This window comes from Pipistrellus kuhlii, unplaced genomic scaffold (assembly GCF_014108245.1).
Source record: "Pipistrellus kuhlii isolate mPipKuh1 unplaced genomic scaffold, mPipKuh1.p scaffold_m20_p_26, whole genome shotgun sequence".
Lineage (NCBI taxonomy): Eukaryota > Metazoa > Chordata > Mammalia > Chiroptera > Vespertilionidae > Pipistrellus > Pipistrellus kuhlii.
This window is the reverse complement of record NW_023425525.1, coordinates 4,629,241-4,649,856: the sequence shown is the minus strand read 5'-3', so window position 1 is coordinate 4,649,856 and position 20,616 is coordinate 4,629,241. Positions and strand designations below refer to the sequence as shown.

Below are 20,616 nucleotides of genomic sequence, written 5' to 3'. Positions count from 1 at the left end.
AGACTGAGGCGTTTTGTCTCTTAGCTGTTCCACAGCTGCCCAGCACGGGGCAGCTACCTGCTGGAGGGTGTCTTAGGATTAGCTACCGGGAAGGAGGTAGCCTGAGGCTGTCCCAGGTGCTCCTGGCCCCCAGAGGGAGAGCAGAGCCTATTTTAAGCTGCTGACTTTGTGTAATTAGTTACTGTGCTGCTAGAACACTCACAGGGAGTAAAGGACAAGTCCTCACTTAATGGCGTCCACAGGTTCTTGGAAACTGTGACTTTGTGCCAAACACCAGGAAATGTAGTCATTTTAAACCATAAGCTGACCGACATAAACACGAGACAAGTTCCTATGGCCTATTCCTGGTCACAAAAAGCATCACTTCTAAGTAAAGATCGCAAACACTTCAAATATTAAACAGTGAAACAGATGTGAGCTATTCAAACATGTAAGGAAGAGGAATAAAAACGAGAATGATTTTTCCAAACCGACGACGCCAGCTCCTGGTCCCGGGTGGCTGCAGCGTTCACGGCGGAAGCCACCTGCACAGCCCCTTCCGTCGCAGGCCGCTCGCACCCACAGCCTGGGGCGTGTAGACACGCCATTAACCCAGCACGCCCATCACGGGGATGTGGGAGGAAACGCACACCCAGAGAAAACCCACCGCAAACCGCACGGACGGTGGCTCTGGCCGGTGTGCATTTCCCCCTCACCGACGTGAGGATGAAACGACAACGGACGGAACCACGTTAACCCGGGCACTGCTGTCTGTATATCACGCCGATTCTCTGGGAGACATCAGAAATACACGGAACTGGCAGTTTCTCAAGGATGAGGTACAGGATCCCAGAACCCAGCTGCAGGGGAGAGAGGAGCCAAGTACCTTTTCATGGTGCTTCCCCCGGGCACCATGGTCACCCTCCATCGCTGGGCCAGCGGGTGGGTCCACCTCACAGCAGGGCTGGGCCGAGCTGCCTCCACAGCCACCTCTCCCCCCGGGTGTCTCTGGCGGCGGGCCTGGCAGCACCCGTGCCCTCTGAGCAGAGGCCTCTTCTTGATCCTGCACTTTGACCTTCTCTGTGTTGGGCTTCTTTCCTCGAGTATGCCGTGTTTGAAACTTGGGCTGGCAAAGAAGAAACAACGGTTAGGGATTCCTTGCTAGAGAGGAGAGGCAGGTGAAAATGTATGAAACTATATCCCATTAGAGGCTTTTTATAAAAACTATTAGCATTTAAAATAAGTTTCCAAAGCTAACCTCATAGAATCCGTGTTTTACTGTCTGTGAGCTTCAGTTCTACTTGTAAATGAAACACTACGTTTTTCCAATATTAAATATTTATTTCTTTTTACATACAAAAATATTTTACCAGGCATATGGCATTTCACAGATTGAACATTTCAATAAGTTTTGTTTGGGGCGGTATCTGGAAACATGTGAAAAGAAAAATTGTATAGGGACCGCTTCTGCAAAATCAATAGTCATATTACAGAAAAATTTTATTTTTACAAGGACAGTAATATTTCTTTTACACGGGACTTGGCAATGCAATTACTTGGAAAGCAGTAGCAATTATTTTTATTTTTAAACTTTTTCATTAGAAACTTACTTTAGCAGCTTGTTTAGCTTGGATGTTTAGGTTGCCAACAAGGTTTTGTCCTCCATTAAAAAAAAAAAAAAAATCCTACAATCACTTCACAGACTAGAGGTTAAAAAGGAGCATGCATCTGTGTCCAAAATAAAGGCATACCCAAATGGAACGGGGGATCCCCCAAAGCAGGTTGCCACAACACACACTCGTCACGGGCCCTCCCGGGCAGGCAGGAAATGACGCTGGTGCCACCCCTGCTGTTCACTCATCTGCAGCAAAACCCCAGGTGCCACTTCCTTACCCACCGGTGCCATTGCAGAGACGGGGCCGGTTCTCTTTTGCGTTTCAAGGACAGATGGAGGCGAGCTCTCCCTTGAGTCTGGTTCTGTCTGGAAACACGAAGGCATTTCCCATTTGGACTGTGTTTCCAGAACCAGCTCTGTGCTCCGAGCAGTGTGACTCACACCGCTGCCCACTCTCCTGTGTAAGGAAAACCACATCCTCGTACTGAGAGGTCTGCGATGCTATGCGTCTTCCCTCTTCTCCACGCTCCCAGGGCCCCTGGCTGATGTGAGGAAAAGCAAGTTTCAGGCACGGCCTGTAAGGTGTCTGTCTCTCCCTGGTTTGCTATTTCTGACCTCAATGTCCGACCTTTAAAAGCAGACCTCTGGGCCTCTGCCTGTGGTGGCCTGTTCAGGGGGACCCCAAACAGGCTTACAAGCATCTAGTCTTTCCTCTCCCAAGTTACAAGCACCATTTACGTTCACTGTAGATGTGTCATTTCGTTTGTGCTGAAGATTATAGTAAAAAAAAAAAAAAAAAAGAAAGAAAAAAAAGTGAGAGAGCAAGAGAATCTTCGCTTCTGACAGACGGCCTTTGTGTGTGGGATCAGTTACCATCCTAACACTGCCCCGCCAGCCAGCCAGTGGCCGTGAGGTCTCAGAGAGGTCCCTGAAATGCATTCGGTCACCCATGACCTGAGAAACAGACCCCCTTCAGACTCAGTACCATCAGTTAGACAGCATGGGCTGTGGCGTTAAGCACAGGGTAGAGCCACTTTATGGGGCAGAGATCAGTGTGGCTTGTGACGTGAGAGCACTGGGCTGCTTGCTTAATTGATCTGTGAGCGGTCTGGGCGGCAGTGAGGACTTGCTAAGCGTTTCAACCTGGAAAGGGATTCTAAACTAACACGGACCTCCTGCCCAGGGCCACTGAGAGTGGGACAGACCCTCCTCCGGCTCAGAGCGGTTTTAAAGCTGGAGGCGAGTCCAGGACGGTGTGCACAGGTCTGTTAGCTCCAGAAGAGGCCACTTGAACAGGAGGAAAAGGTCAGGAACCTCAATGCTAGGGCATACATGTAACAAACAGACCAGGTAGACTTCATGGTTTAGCAGTTACCACATCAGAGCTACAGATTACGTTCTGTAATGTAAGCTGAAGACAAATACTTCAATAGTAAGTTAGCCTTATTTAACGATGGAGTATTAAAAGTAAAGGGACACAAAAATGTTACTAAAGGCCAGGAGTCAGAATTGGGATCTGTCATTTTTATCTAAAGAAGGTAGTGCCGTATACTGCAGAAGTGAAAATTATGCTTTTAAATTCTTACCTTAGAACGTGATATCATCACTTCCTTCATTTTTTTTTTTTTGGCGATTAAAAACTAACTTTTTATTCTGTGCACTAAACCATTCCAGGAGCACAGAAAGTAACATGATAGATTATGGGAAATATTTTAAAAACGAATAAAACTTGAAGCTAACAAAAATTATTTAAAAAATAATCTTACCTTAAAAAATTACATAACTTATCTTCCTCAGCTATACAATGTCTATTTACATAAAAATGAATATGATGCTGAATTATTAGTCAATGGAGTTCATTCTTAAATTTGTGAATAATTTTCATTTGTACTATACACAATAATCTTATCATTAAAATAGTGAATCTGTCCTAAGAACTCAAAATACATTATAAATGTTATTACATGAATTCTCACAGCACATCCTTTGGAAAAAGAGGGGGGCAGGTACCATAATCGCTAAGCCTGTGCCAGGTAACAGATTCATTAGAAGGTCTAAATAAGAGTTTCCCAAGAGGTTTCCGTCTAGCACTCTTTTTCCTTACAGAAATTAAGTTCAATGCTAACTTTATGGGCTTAATACTTCATTTATTTTTCAAAAAGGAGATTAGTACCTGACTTAAGGTAAACCCTTTCAAACAAAGTGAAAAAAGTTCCTGAATGCATGAGAATTTGGAAGTAATCAAAAATTTAAGAATATTGGTTATAATTACATGGGTGAATATATTTAGTTTTATTATTCATGTATTTTGGAAGAATTTTACATAATTTACACATACTGTGTGTGTGTGTGTGTGTATATATATATATATACACACATACACATACACACACACACACACACACACATATATATATATAGTGACTCAAACGTTTAAAAAATGACCTGCTATTTATATACACAAAATTTCAGGATTGCCTTTTTCGTATTTAGAATAAAGGTTCATTATTAAAAAATTATTGGCTCTCTAGCCTGTGATTTCTGGAAAAATTGAATATTTTTTCAGAATTTGTAAAAGTGCAATGTTAAATAGGTCATTATTTTGATCAATTTTCAAACTTTTATGCTAAACGTTTACCAATTCAAAATAATTGTACCTAACTCCATGGCTATCCATCTTGAAAATCAACCCCAATCATGATTATGACACTTACTACACATAAAAATAAAAAAGTTCACCGTTATTGTTATTAGGATATTATGGCCAAAACAACTAGTATCTGGCCATAATCTATAATGCCACATTATTGTATTTTATTGCTAGTTTGTATTTTCTAAATTTGTATTAATTATCAATTTGCTCTTTTAAGGAAAACGTGTCCTTATCAGCAATTATAAGTAAATTTTGCTAAATTATAGAATTTAGATTCAAGCTACTTTTGCTGTAGTCATATTGGATTTATGAAGACGATTTTAGTAAGCTATGCTCAGCAATTGTATAGTTAGAATTGGCAAGAGTAAATCAAGCCCTGATGTACTGGATACTTGATATTACCCAAGCACCAAAAGGAAATCGACAATGCACAATCAAGGCATGGCTGTAATCAAGGTAAAATCCCACTTACAGAACATCACATATATCCCAGTAGTTAGGGTTAAACTTTACTTAACCAGAGACATCAACTCTGGATACTTTTACATTTGAAAGTGAAAGACATATGTATAGCTACTTGTATATAATAGTCATGCCCTGCCGAAACCAGTTTGGCTCAGTGGTAGAGCGTCGGTCTGCGGACTGAAAGGTCCCAGATTCGATTCCAGTCCAGGGCATGTACATTGGTTGCGGGAATATCCCCGGTAGAGGGTGTGCATGAGGCAGCTGATCAATGTTTCTCTCTCATCGACGTTTCTAGCTCTTTCTCTTCTCTGTAAAATATCAATAAAATAAATATATTAAAAAAAGTCATGCCCTGAATGTGGATACTCGCCTGCCCACAAGGAATCCTCAGGCCATTAATGTCCAAACAGGCACAGCATGTTTCCCAAAAGCATACACATGTGTGTGTGTGCGCACTGTAACTATTGGCAATTGTTCAACATCAGCAAAGCTAATCACTTAGCCCCCCTCGCTGCTGCGGGAGAATGCTGGGGCGGCCGGGACTGCTTGCCCCGAGATCGCCGTGGTTCCTGCAGACTCAGGTTCAGTGGCTTTTCTGATACATGAACTTTTCTACATGTATTCTCTTCAACTCTGGCTTCTAGATCGAAATGAACTACATTGTGTTGCTTACTTCATATTAGTAGGGAACTAGTGTATATTATCTAAATACTTTCTGATGAGTACTGTTGACAATAGAAATAATTTCTTTACATATAGACTACTTTCTAAATAATATGCACTTTATCCCATATGATAAAGCTAAAAATACATACGATGTAAAAATCATCTCTATTTTGCCAAGATGGTTGAAATAATTGTGGATAAGCTGTCTGTGCTGCTACAAGGACCCAAAGCTGTTCACAGACGAAGGCACATGGAGAACGTGGAAAGGAAATTCCTCTCGGAATTTACAGCGTGTGGGAACAGAGCCACAGGACCTCACCTCACCACTGGGCTGGGACTCATGTGCTTGGAGAAGCCAGTAATGTGACATAAATATAGGCGGCTTAAAAGTCATCCAAGTTATTAAGTGAATGCGGTACCTTTGCCACCCATTTCCTATCCTAGGACAAAGAACATGGAGTTGTGTTCTGGATATGAAATCCTGGAATTTAAAAATATCTATGGATTTCCACTCTTAAAATACAGCAACTTGCGAGTTCTGTTTTATTGTGAAAAGGTTTACAACAGTGTGTGTACCACTCACTGCCTGCATTACCCCTCCAGCCCCGAAGCAGGCACTCGACGGGACAGCCCTGGTGACGGAAAGCCTGCAGCAGCCAGGTGCCCGGTGCCTGCCACCAGACAACGCACCCCCCCCCCCACCACCACCACCACCACCACCGCCGCCACCACCGGTTCAGTCCCTAATCCTTCAGGTGTGAGGACTTCTGGGTGAAAAGCTCACAGCAATACAGAATACTGGTGACTTAGTTTGATGATGAGCAGCGTCTCTGAATACTTTTCAGGAAGAATTCATACCATCCAAGAATCCTAACAGAAGGTATTAGTAACTGAGGTTGATTTGGAAATTTGTATATATTAGTGCATCTCGAAAACTGGTCTCCCTTCCCCCAATCATTAAATAAAAATGCATTTCCTTACAGAAATGTAAAACATTTTTTATATTATATTATATATACAATGTATTATATTATATACAATGTATATATTATATAATGTATATGTTATACATAGGTAAAACAGCTGACCATTATTTCCATATTTTAAAACTCATTCAGTGGTCTGGGTCCTCTACACAGCAAAGCGAACAAATGACCTTCGTGATCACATCCTCCTCAGAAAGCACATGGCTGTTCAAAGCCCCACCACACCGCCACCTCAGAGCATCTTCACGCGTCACAGAAACATGCAGAGGCATGATACAGCTGCTGACCATATCCTAATAAAAACCTGTATAAGAAGTTTGTTTTGTCCATTACAGTTTTACCTGTGAGAAAAAAATAAATGGCAAGTGTCATTCTGCTGTTTCACAGGAGGCACTCTCTGAGCCCACCCAGCCTGCTTGCTGTGTACACGGTAACTTAACATCAGCCAGTCTTTGCGACAAACGTGAGTGCTAGGTATTGCTCTTTGCTTTTTCACTAAAGATAGAAATGAAGGGGGAAAAACCCAATATATCTGCATAAATCAGAACCGACAGCCACAGATCTCTGAAATGACAAAGCTATGTAGCATGGAGCAAATTCTGATATCAGATTTGGATGGCGGTAGACTTGCTATGGCACTGACATTCAGGGTCAGCTTCTTTAAGAAATTATATTAGGAAAGAAGGCCAATAACGATTATTTTCTAAAGTGACTTCCCCCTCACTTGTTAAATACTGAGCTAAATGGCAACTTTACAAAACTATTTCAAGTATTCATTATCACAGTGAAAATGTGAGACCAAAGTTCGAATGAATGAGTTGGAACTTCTTGTGATGGAAAAGGCAAGGGCACTAAATCAGAACATATACAAAATGCTTCAACGCATTTCTTTATGTGATATGAATAGATTGTCCATAAAAAGTTAGAAAAATTAAGATAAGTTATATATCAGTACACCTTCCCAACCGCTGTGTCTATAAAAATTGGGAAGAGTGTACAGGCATGTCAGTCTGCGGCAGAACGCCCGGCCGGAGCAGGCCTCTCCTCGGTGCACGCGCTTCTCGGCAGCGGGTTATTTGCTGTAGTCGCTTTCTAAGAGCTGTGTTTTAATTGTGAACCTTATTGACTCATCAGTACACCCAGCTGATGGGGACCCACTGTGGCTCCATCCTCAGGTTCTCTATGGCAGTCTGTAGTTTCTCGAAGGCTTTGTCTAGATTGTCGTTGACGATGATCAAATCAAAGTAGTGGTTGTATGCTCTCTGAATTCGCGCACTTTCATCCACTGTTTTCTTCAAGTCAGAGTCCTGTTGAAGAGTTTTAAAAGGAAATGTTTTTATTATAATGTATATTTACTTGTTTAAATAGCAGCTCAGAATGAAGGTAAGAAATTAGTAGCTTGGATAATTTTTCATTGTGATTCTGATATTAATTCTCAAAATCTAATCCATAGAGGGTTAAAAAGACATTGCTACCTGTTCCTGTTCCCATCTTCCCAAACGCGTTCATGTTTGTGCCTGTGAGTACCCTGTATCTTCTGTTTCATTGACATTAGGATAAGATTCCTAATTTAAAAAACTGCTGGCAATCATTTTAGGATGAAATCTAATGGACTCTAGATTATGGAACCCTATTTCTAGTGACTGTTAAGCTCAAAGCTAAATTTTCTGCCTAATTCCAAGAAAGAGAATCTTACAAGTGTATTTTGAAGACTAACTTCACATTATTATTTTTTTGCTAGTATTATTTATATATCCTAGAATATTTCTAGTCGTTTTAAAATAATGTGGGGGAATAAATAATGGGTTCTGCACGACTAAGAAAAGCTTTTACAAGTGTTTTGAAATTTCACAATTCTACATGCTCTTCAAATACTTATTGAGTTTCTATTAAAGTGACTACTGTGTTTCATTATTTATGGATAGAACAATGAATAAATAGGACAGAGGGGGTTCCTACCCTAGAGTGAAGGAGACAGATGAAAGGCAAATAAAGACAAGAACTTGTGAGTTGTAGTAAGTTCTATAAAAGAAAATAATCAGGAACAACACATTTTCAGGGATCTACTTACAAAGACACCGAGTACATCACTTTTAAACTGAGAACCACAAATGGGAGAAAGAGCATTCTTTCAGAGAAAGAATTTATTGCAGAGAAAACAGCAATGCCAAATCCAAGCGGGAAATGACTGGATGTGTAAGACACCAGGAGGCCCAGACAGTCAAGGGGTGAGGGGAGCAGTAAGGTGAGATGAACACGGAATAGGTCATGAAGGACCCAGACGCAGTGGAGACATCCCTGGATTGTGATGGTGGCAAAGGTATGGGAATGATCCACTCTATTTACCTCGGCTGGTGAGACAAAATCATTAGGATTAGCTGACGGGTAGATGTGAAAAGTGAGGAAAATGACTGAATGGAGATGCTCTTGGGTCTCTAGCATGAGCTAAGCAGGTGTGTTTAGAAGACACAGAGTTGGGGAGTAGGGCTGGAGAGAACATGGTTTTTTGGGGGTTGGGGGATGGGGGAGGGAAAGCAAATGTTCTACTTTGTACATGGTGAGTTTAAGATGCCTGTGAGACAGCCAAGTATGCGAGTCAGAGCTCCGAGGCGAGTTACCTATATATAAATCGGGAACCACCAGCGTGACAGTAGGAAAAGGACGAATCGTAGGAGGAAGGAGCACTGTTAACCTACGGAGAAGTGCTCACCGTCAGAAGCTTGGTGGCAATGCCAGCATCCACCACGGCTTTGTGCATGGCGCGCAGCGTCTCCAGCTCCGGGGCGGCAATGAAGACCACGTAGGGCATGAACTCCGACGTCCTCAGCACCTTCAGGGCCTATGCGGGACAAGAGCCACACACCACTTACACAGGATGGGAATCTGTATCATTTCCCTTTTCTTTTCACTGAGTAACCGAAGTCTACCTGCCTCTTCCGAAGGATTAAGAACATAATTTAACATTTGCCCCACTTCCACCCTTTGACTCCACACAGTACTTCCCGAAAACAGTGATCCATTAATTGTGTTCTGACCTCTCTACCCTTTGAGCTTCCCGAACAAAGGAAAGCGTTACATTAATGAAGTACCCAAAAGCCAGCAAGACTGCTGTAAACGTTTTTATGTTAATGGTGGGATTCTGCTAATACTGAAAAAGCTAGAAATAATTTAAGTGTCTACTAGCTGGAGAGTGGTTACATAAGTTAAGATATGTCTATATTAAAAAATACTATGCAGCAGTTACAAAGATTAAAAAAAGCTCTACAGTAATCAACATGAAAAGGTCTTCAAGAAACATTATTTAATAAAAAGAACTGAAGAATTTGTATAGAATTTTTCATTTATATAAAAGTCTCAACAAAAATAGAAATTATATATATACATGTATATAGATGTGTGTACATATATAATATATAGTGTCCCCAAAAGTGTATACACGCTTTAACAACTGATAGCTATTAAAATGAAATTATTTTAATGAACACTGATTTTATAATTATTCAAAGTATACATTTTTTGGGACACCTTGTATATATAATACACACACGTCATTTTTTACTTAAGGCATACTAAAAAGACAGGAAGATACACACCGAACTCAATAATATTTACCTCTGAGTAGGGAAGTGAGATTAGGATGAAAGCAGAAGAGTGGGAAGGGGTCGGTGAGAGACACGGAATGGAATGAGAATGAAATGAATGTGTGTGTGTGTGTGTGTGTGTGTGTGTGTGTGTGTGTGTATTTTAAGTGGGAAGGAGCATGACTGCAAATTTTTTCCTTTTTATCTTTATTTTCCCCCTTTTTATCTTTAATTTAAAACATTCAACTACAGTTTAAATTCAGTATTATTTTACGTTAGTTTCAGGCGAACAGCACAGTGGTTAGACAATCATATACTGTATAAAGTGTCCCCCTGATATTTCCAGCACCAAACTGGCACCATGCATAGTTATTACAATATTACTACATTTCCTAGGCTGTCCTTTAGATCCCCATGACTATTCTGCAGCCTGGTTGAAAGGTTAAATTTCGCATGTTCTAATGCATGCATTCATGTATTACTTGAACAAGTACTAAACAAATACTGACCTTCTGCCATGTGTCTAGTGCTTGGCAACTTGGTCAGAGATTTATTTAACTAGTGGATGCATAACAAGGTTCTCCATCACCAGCAGGTAATGGAGCGAAAGAGCTACCTTCACAATCTCAAATCAAAATGAACAAAAACTCCACGGGAAATAAAATTTACAATCAGCTTTGGAATCCACGCAGCTTACTTGTGGGTTGACATCCAAAATGCAAGTTCGTCCAGTTTGGACAACTTCAAGAATAGAGTCAATCTTGGTTCCATAGAGATTTCCTTCATATTCCCCATGTTCCAAATATTTTCCAGCTTTAATATCTGCTTCCATCTCAGACCGTGACACGAACTTATATGCCTGGCCATCTTTTTCATCTTCCCTTGGTTTCCTTGAGGTAACTAAATAAAATTATGTCGAGAATTTACACAAAGAGAATGCAGGATTTTAGAAAACTAAAATGAACAAGGTAGCTTAAGATACTTCCATTTAGTGCCTACAGCCAAATCTGGCCTGCTTCCTATTTTTGCAGATAAAGTTTTATTGGACTATAGCCACTCTCATCCTTCTTACCTATGTTTCACTTGTTTTATACTGGTGGAGGAGTTGCAGGACTGACTAGATGACCTGCAAAACCTAAAACCATGTGGCCCTTGAGCAAAATAGTTTGCTGATCCCTGATTTATAGGAATGCTTTAAAAGGTAGTTCCCAATATACAATTTGTATTTATGGTAAAAAAAATGTGCTTGATAAGGTCAGTTTGAAACTCAAAATACAGTTACCTGGAAACAGAGTCCTGCATTTAAATTCTTAATTATGGTGAATCCTTGTAAGTGTGAGGTATGTTGCAAGTGAATACCTTTTCCAGCTGACCTGCACTTACTCCCTACTTTCCTCAGGAATATCAATATGTCCTCTCCTGTCACTTAACATTTCCTAACTGAGTGCCAAGCCACTGAGCAGATCTCCTATTCTTAGTTGGTATTATCGATTTTCTAAAGTGTACTTTTACCCACTAATTATCCTTTATTTTGCCTCTATACCTTTATTTCAGCTTCCTGCCTACTTATTCTCCTAATTATTATATTTTGATCTTTAGTGGTGGAACTAGCCACACCTCAAAGTTATTAAGGTCTAGTAACGTTCTCTATTTTGATCTGATATGTGTATTCTTGCTCAGAGAATGAGAACAAAGAAACCAAGTGGGAATTTAGAGGATCCTTTGGTCTGACACTGTAGAGCTCTAAGTACTTTCAGAGACATACAACTCCCCTCAACGTGGGCCCCGCTGGGATGGACTGTTATCACCTCTCACACTGCTGCAGAGGCAGAGTTAGGTGGTGCCCTCTGCCAGCCTGTGAAGACTAGCTTGGAAGGAGGAAGGGGGGGGGGGGCACACACAAAAGAGAGATTCTTTCAAATTTAGCCTTAATCTGAGCTTGGCTGGATCAGATGTAAAAAAGTTTTCAACTTCTAATCAAATACACATGCAGAATATCTGAAGAAACCATTAAACACATACACTTAAAATTAGAAAGTAATCCAAATCAAAAGTTGATGGTATTTAAACCATTTGTAATAAACATGACACATCAATAAAACTTTTATAAGAACAAAATGAACTTCAAACTCAATAAATCAACAAATATATATATATATATATATAGATATATATATATATAGATTAGATATAGATATAGATATAGATATAGATATATATTTTTTTTTAATGGGGACCTTCACACATTGCTGAGAGTGTAAAAGAATATGGCCACTGTGGAAAACAATGTGGCAGTCTCAAAATGTAGTCACAGAGTCACTATGGGACCTTCCAATTCCATTTCTGAGAAAAAGAAAACATACACGTCCACAGAAATACCTGTATACAAATGTTAACAGCAGCATTATTCATTACAGCTAAGAAACAGAGCAATCCAAATGTCTATCAAGTGATGAACAGATAAACAGAATGTGGCGGAGCCATAAAATGGAATAGCACTCAGCAATAAAAAGCAGCTCAATGCTGACTCCAGCTGAAACATAGATGAACCTTGAGAACTTTGGTAAATAAAGAAGCCATCATAAAACATCACACACTGCATAATTACATTTCTGTGAAATGTCCAGCGAGGCAAATTTTATCGTGGCAGAAAGCCCACTAATCAGCACCATGAGTTACAAAATATGCACAGAAAGGCACATCATATTAAATTCAAAATACTGAAAAACAACAAAATGTAACACAAAAGACCCTGAATATATATATATATATATATATATATATATATATATATGTGTGTGTGTGTGTGTGTGTGTGTGTGTGTATATATATATATATATATATATATATATATATATAAATAAATTGATTTCAGAGAGGAAAGGAGAGGGAGAGGGAGTGACAGAAATATCAATGATGACAGAGAATCACTGATCAGCTGCCTCCTGTATGCCCCCTACTGGGGATCGAGCCCACAACCGGGAATGTGCCCTTGACTGGAATTGAACCAAGGACCCTTCAGTCCTCAAGCTGATGCTCTATCCACAGAGCCAAAACAGCTAGGGCCCAAATAAGAATTTGAATGATAGTGAATTTTCTTTTTTTGTTGTTGTTAATCCTCACCTGAAGAGAGAGAGAGAGAGAGAGAGATATATATATATATATATATATATATATATATATATATATATATATATATTTTTTTTTTTTTAGGGAGAGTAGAAGAGTGGAAAAGACAGAGAGAAACACTGATGTGAGAGGAACACATCAATTGGTTGCCTCCTACACATGTCCCAACCAGGGCCTGGACCGGGGAGGAGCCTGCAACCAAGGTATGTGCCCTTGACTGGAATCAAATCAGGGACCTTTCGGTCTGCAGGCTGATGTTCTACCCACTGAACAAAACCGGCTAGGTCTGACAATAAACTTCTTAACAGAACTGGATTCAAGAACTACATCTTTTGAGTTTTACCATCTAGAATTTCTACTCTCTGCTAAGTAATCAATCAAATATAGGGCAGATAATATACATTTTCAAATACAGATATACACAAATGACATCCCATATACCATTTCTTGTGAAGTTACGAGAGGATGTGCCCAGCAAAACAAGGCAATAAACCAAGAAAGAAGAATGGGGCCCAGGAACAACAGCTTCTAGCCAAAACAGCAGCAAAAGGAATGACATCACCATGGCAACAACGGGGCAACCAAGACACAGCCCATGGTGCTCACAAGAGTAAAAGGACTGAGGTGTGAGACAGAGGTCTCCAAGCCAAAGTCATGACTTCATAGGTAAGTGAGCCTTTGCTTTAAAACAAACTATACACATTAACCGAGGTAAAGAGAAGAAAACAGACGCCTAGTGATTGCTTGGTGGGGGAAGAGGGAGGAGAAAATAAAGCGGGGTTAACGGCAACTAGAGTCACCTCTAAACTGGGGGACAGTCAGGAAGTCAACAGATGAGGCCCCCATGGGACAAGGCAAGAACTAGCAGAATGAAGACAATGAAGAAATAGCAAAAGGAAGAAAAGCAACTGTTTCTAGTAAGTAGGCCCCAGGTGGGGGTAGAGGAAAATAGGGGGTTATATTTTCCATTAGTTAAGTACTACTTGATTAAAATACTGGACATGTATTAACTTGCTAAAAATAAAATACTTTACAATTCTTTGACCACTGTGAGGCTTTAATAACTTCTGAACCAGGATTTGTCTGAGCTGTGTCATTCGTGTGCTCACAATGGAAAGCCTTCCCCTGAAGGGATTACAGATAGCACGTCAGGGCAACGGTAAGGTTATTCCTCCAACCGGCCCCTGAGAACTGCAGCACTAAGATCGCTCACTGAGAATTAGTCCTCAGAACAAACTGGGGACTCATCGTAAAGAGATGGAGTGGCGTCAGGCTATGGTCTGACAATACTACTGAACTTTCCATGTAAATATGCAAATAAGGAAAGAATGCAAAAATCATGAGTACTTGGTTCACTTAATAGTTATACTTCTCATCAGCATCGTCTTATTTTCTCTATCAACCTCTGTGACCTTAAGTAATGCTACTTGCCCTGGAAGATGAATCCCCCCTTTTTATTTCTTTGCTAGAGCTCTGGTGCATGAAATTCGAGGGGGGAGGTGGTCCCCGAGCCCAGCCTGCACCCTCTCCAATCCGGGACCTTTTGGGGGATGTCTGACTGCCAGTTTAGGCCCGGACATCCCTCTCACAATCCTGGACTGCTGGCTCCTAATTGTTCACCTGCCTGGTCTCCCCCAACTGACCCTCCCAAACCCCGCTGGCCTGGTTGCCCCAACTGCTCCTTCCCCTGCTGGCCTAGTCACTCCCTTACTACCCCCTCTGCCACCTAATCACCCCCAACTGCTCCTTGCCCTATGGCCTGGTTGCCTCTAACTGTCCCCTCTACTGATCTGGTCACCCCTAACTACCCCACCCCCTAACAGCCTGGTCACCCCCATTGTCCTCTCCTGCTGGCCTGGTCGCCCCACAGCCTGCTTGTTCAGTCATTTGGTCGTCCCTCACTAACCCCCCTGCCAGCTTGGTCATAGGCAGCCATCTTGTGAGAGTGTGACAGTCAATTTGCATATTATTCTTTATTATATAGGACTGATTAAGGTATTAGATATGTGTCCTTATCTTCCACTGTCCCTCCTCCCCCTCCAATCATGCCCTCACCCCCCTGATGTCTGTGTCCATTGGTTAGGCTTATATGCATACATACAAGTCCTTTGGTTGATCTCTTCCCCTTAGCCCCAGCTTCCCCTACCTTCCCTCTGAAATTTGACAATCTGATCAATGCTTCTCTGTCTCTGGATCTGTTTTGCCAGTCAAAGGAAGATAAATATCACATAATCTCACTCATTTATGGAACATAATGAACAACATAAACTGATGAACAAAAACAAAAACAGACGAATCCCTCTTGTTGTGCTATCCCAAACCAGGATATGACCTTGCAGGCTCACACAAATTAACAAAGGGATTGCCAGGGAGGTGACTGAGGACCCAGCAGGTTTCTCCCTTTTCTTTACACCAAAATGGGTGAAAAATACAACTTTCCACATAGACGTCGGAAGTAAAAGAAACAACGAAGTTAGTGCTGCTTTGGCCACAACTCTCACTACTTGTGTTGAGCATTTCTGATCTACAGAGTTTGGAGCAGTGACTGTCACCGGGCGGCAGGCTGACGGGAAGCAGCTGCCCATATCTTCTCCTCGCTTGTTTTCACTGACATAATAAAAACCTATTTGAGACTAAAGGTCACCATTATGTGCCCTCACTACATTTTCTTGCCAACTAAACAGAGAAGAAAACACACAACTTACATGGCACCGTGGTTCCAAATCTAGTGGGGTTCAATACTATGAACCTGTTTTTCAAGCTTCTTCGCCCCACACCTTGAGCTCCTATTAACACTAACGTCCTTCTCTGGAAGGGAGGCATTCTGGCCACCTCCTCGTAGATCTGGATTTCATGACGGTCAAATTCTGCAGGTAAACGACGTGGAAAACACCGCATTCAATTGTCTTTCATGTGGATGAGAAACTTCTGCTGTTCTGTCCAGTAATGACTTATTAGGCAAGATAGTGAAATATCACTTAAATTGTACTCGGCACAGATTTGTTTCTATTAATTTAATAAAGTATAAGAAACTATTTTACATTTTGATTTAAACATCTGCTGCCATCCATTTGTTTCTTAAAAATTTGTCCAGCCAAGCTAGAAAAATGCCCGTGCTTTATCCTTATTAGATATTCTACCCATAAAACCTTCTTACCAATTCGTGAGTAGAAATAATACCTTTAATATCAATAATCTTGTGACAAATAGTTTTATGTAATTTATTCAGCTAAAAGTTGTGTATCAGATATGGAGGACAGCAGTATACCTAGCGTGGTGGCTTCAATACGTCCTTATAGAACGAGTGTGCCCTTCCAGTGATATAAATGAATAAGTACTATCTTGGTGACTGCAAATAAGTTCGATTAATAAATGCATATAGACAACATACTGACATTTAAATATTAAGATTCTGAAAATATGTATAAAATAAAATATAGGATCCAAATTATTTTCAGTGGAAACACATTCCAAAATTATATTCATAGTCAATGGTAAAAATTACAAATTTCCCATTTTATAAGAAAGGCTTAAGAACACATATTTCATGAATAGGAAGGCTAAACTGAGAATGAAATATTCCACTGCCATCATTATGGCTATCACTCTCCATCTATAGTAATACTTCTTAGGTTATGTTAACAGCAACTATTTGCATAGTTTCCCCACAGCAGCTTAACCAACGTGGAGGGAGAGCCTATTTTCTCAGTATTATATTCTAACTTACTATTCTGTTATTTCCCTCAGAGTATGCTGTTTACTTCATTGCCAGTGGAGAGGTGGCTCTGAAGTCCAGAGAGTGTTTTAAACTGACAGTCCTCCGAGCGCGCCTCCAGAGCTGCACGCACTCCTGTCAGCCTTTGGACTGACAGGAGTGACTCCGGTAGCTGTCACGTTTATCTTTCCTTCCGTCTGAGAGAGTGAAGAAAGAGTCCTTCTGGATCCAACTAAGATTCATCTGGTCAGTAATATTTTCCCAAAAGAGCCATGGACAATGTTATGCCTGAATATAGTTGCCTCTAATCATAACTCTTTCATACCTTCATAAAGGCATTTTGCTCTTTAGAAATGACACATAAATTACCAAAATTCTCTGAACAAATAGTTCCAATGATAATGTTGCTCCTTTATTAATATAAGCATCCTAAGCAATTCACTGTTATAAACTATACTTAACAAAATAAGCACCTTGGTCATAGTATGAGCACATATAACATAAGGATTTAATAATGTCTGCATATTAAATTGTACCATGTGTTCACCTGCTTGAACTGGGTACTAATCTGAATTATATTGTATATGTAGACTCTGCCACACCGATTAACAATGTAAAGCTATTTCACATGGACTTTTCAAAAAGTCCTGCAAACACACCTGCGTTTCTGGTGGTGAGATACATCATCTTTTTCTTTTTTTTGCTGCTTAGGGTTCCACAGAAAGGTCCTGAATGATGAAAAGACAAATACAACTTGAACAGAGTGTCAAAATAGGATACCACTGCCCTGTGGATTCGACAGGGGGGGATCTTCCCAGTAATCTTCCCAGTGTTGCATCCTACAAAGCAGAATGGGGCAGGCGAGCCACTGAATTCTGGTACCATACCAGCAGGTGGCAGAAAGGGATCAAAAAGTCTACTTTTGAGAGCGACACAACAAAGCAGATGGGAGGGGTTAATTCTAGACATACAGGAAATAAATTCACTTGCTAATTCCAATGAAAGAGGCAAAGAAGGTGTCCACAGAGGACCACTTGTTACTTATTACGCGGAGCTCATCACCTGAATTGTCCCAGTCTCTTCTAACAAATGCCTTTCTCTTCTCTTCCAGGAACTGGCTTGGAATGAGCCCAGCGCTTCCTCCCTCTTTTACATGGCTAGCCTAGAATCAAATTAATGAATTGCATATCTCAGTGACCAAAACTTGAGACGGTATTCTAAAAAGCAGAACAAGCAGTAGTCAGTAAAAAAATACCATATTTGCTCTTAAAACTGATCTTGAGATTTAAACACTTTGTCAAGTCATTTAAACACTTTAGCTCTGAGGAATCAAGTGGCACCTAGTCAACCCACCCACCACCTGTAAGAACAATTTGGGACCAAAATAAAGAAGTACACAGGCTCTTTAAATTATTAAAACTTTTTATTTATAACAGTAAGCTAGTCAAATAGAAAGGAATAAATGCTAGTCTATGTGCTTACAGGACATTTTATCTAGCATCCTTCAGTAAGATATTACTATCAGCCTTAATCCTACCACGCTGGTATTTCCTGAGGCCAAATCAAAGAGGCAGACAGCATCGGGAGAACAGAGGGGAGCATTTAACTCGCTATCAGCAATCTGAGTATCCTGAGAAACAGTAAGTTTAAAAGAGTAAAACTTCACCTACCGTCAAGAACCAACTTTCAAAGTAAAATCCAAAGAAGCGCTAGTTTAACATAGTGGCTGGAGAACTGGCTACTAGTGGCTTATCCCACAAAGTTAGTCACTTTATTCTAACAAACAAGCATTAAAAAAAGAAAATCTGGTACATTTTTTAGCAATTAAAATCCTGGGGGGAAAAATAGAATTAAAGGAACAGACCACAAAATGCAGGAAGAAACTGAGATAATGGTGAAAAGGATTAGATGAGAGGTGGCATTCAAAAAGTGGGGAAAAAGACAATATTGGGAAAGTTCAATAAAGGAAACAGCCACAGAAGGCAGATTTTTCAGGTGAGCAATGTAAGAAACTCAGTGGAAACTACTCAAAATCATGAACTTAATTTACTCATTTCTTAGTTTTCTAACCTGTTGCACAGTGCAGTTGTACAGATTGACGTCTTAAATATAAGGACACACCAGTGAGATTGTTCTCATTCTTGTAATTCATTCCCCTCAGAAGCCAATATAACTTATTAGAGCTAATGTGAGTTTCTGATATCTCAGTCTGATTTAGTTTGGAGCTAGGTCCTGGTCCATTTTTCTCACAGCTTGTTTTTCAACAAGACTCTTACAGTTTAAGGGAGGTTAGACTTTCCGATTTGCTAGTTTTCTCCAGTTCTGAACACTGTGGTGTTGGCCAACGTAAACAATGACAAAAACAGCCTTATTATTCTGAAAGCTGTGTTAAGGGAAGGAAGAAGATCATCATTACACAGCTTTGAAAAACAGAAGGGGTAAAATACAGCACTAACACACATTCTTTCCATATACACAGAATTCAAACCTCGATCAAAAACAACACTGACAATAAAGCACGCCTTCATTTCTCAATAAATGAGAAGAGGTGGGCAAATAGATTTCAGAGCTTAAAAATTATGTATTATTTATACTCCCATGAAAGTATTCAGAGGGAAGGGAGACAAGAGAAAGACTACTACAGCCACAATAAAAGACTTCTTAGTAAAAACAAAAACACTGAAAAGGGAGGCCCCCAAATGTGTTGTTCCTGCCTAATTCTGTATCTTACTGCAATCCGCCAGGGGAAGCACCAGCAGGTCTAATCCCGAAACCAGCAGTGGCTCCACAGGTTAGCTAATTCTGCGTTTATTAACAGCCACTCACAAATTCCCACTCAATTTGGTCTTCTGTCCACAAAATTAGCAGCCCTGCAGCCAGAGTTGTTCATGCAGGTAAAAGCACTGGAACGAATGCTAATATCTCTTTCCTGAATATGCAGACATTGGCCACATTAAGGATGAAAATAAAAAAGCAGGTGAGGACTTCTGGGCGGCACACTCACCTGCCACCAATTTGGATCTTCTCTGTTTACAATCTGAAGAATTTCTCCTTTCGAAAACTTCAATCCTGCCTCTTTGCAAGGTATCAGGCTATCGTTGTATGGATTGTAATCAAAATGACATTTCACAAATACCTAAAACACACAGTTAAAAGTACTGTTAGAACAAGGAAATGAAATGGAAACAATTAAAAGTACTATAGATGCACCATTTATCACGGGATTTTTTAAATCTTTTTCAAACCACGTTGATTTTATTGCAATTGATAATGTATTTAATACTTCAACTATGGAACTTGTCTTTCTCAAGTAAAAATTAAATTATTAGAACATCAATAATTTGGTATCTGAAAAGAAAATATGAAATAAACATCAGCACCACATTAACATCCTAAATAGTATATGCAGTTTATTTAAAGCATATATTTCAGATATATCAGGACTGACTTTTTAAAAGGGCTCTGAAACCAAAATTAAATAAGGAAAGTTCATGTTGAAGTCAAAATATATTTAGTAACCTTTAAAAAGTAACCACATAGACTTACCAGTATACTGGCTAAAACTAGTGTGGAAAATATTTTTCTGGAATCATCTTGCTCTGATTTAAATTATCACTATTGAATTAAATAAAGTAAGTATTGAAAAAGGCTGGAAGCTATTTTAAACTCATTTAATTATACAAATTTCTTTTGAATCTGTTTTTATCAATATAAGTATGTCAATTACCAGTTAGTTATGATCTCCAGTATCTAGAATATTTTGCTTAGTCACTTTAATTTGAATTCTAATTAAGCTAAGCATTTTCAGTATTTGATGGCAAGTTCAG

General features: G+C 40.0%; 1 protein-coding gene across 3 annotated transcripts in view; it reads right to left on the bottom strand.

Annotated features, from left to right (window-relative positions):
• Positions 1 to 7,225: 7,225 nt before the first annotated feature.
• Positions 7,226 to 20,616, bottom strand: part of PALS2 (protein associated with LIN7 2, MAGUK p55 family member) — a 47,845-nt gene continuing 34,454 nt past the window's right edge. For all 3 annotated transcript variants that reach the window (XM_045587197.1, XM_045587198.1, XM_036453686.2), the window contains 7 exons: positions 19,794 to 19,925; positions 17,852 to 17,951; positions 17,449 to 17,517; positions 15,780 to 15,941; positions 10,643 to 10,845; positions 9,075 to 9,203; positions 7,226 to 7,671 (listed from right to left, as the gene is read on the bottom strand). In XM_045587197.1, the coding sequence (XP_045443153.1) occupies positions 7,495 to 7,671; positions 9,075 to 9,203; positions 10,643 to 10,845; positions 15,780 to 15,941; positions 17,449 to 17,517; positions 17,852 to 17,951; positions 19,794 to 19,925 (972 nt within the window). In that variant the 3' untranslated portion in view covers positions 7,226 to 7,494. The remainder of the gene's footprint in view (positions 7,672 to 9,074; positions 9,204 to 10,642; positions 10,846 to 15,779; positions 15,942 to 17,448; positions 17,518 to 17,851; positions 17,952 to 19,793; positions 19,926 to 20,616) is intronic.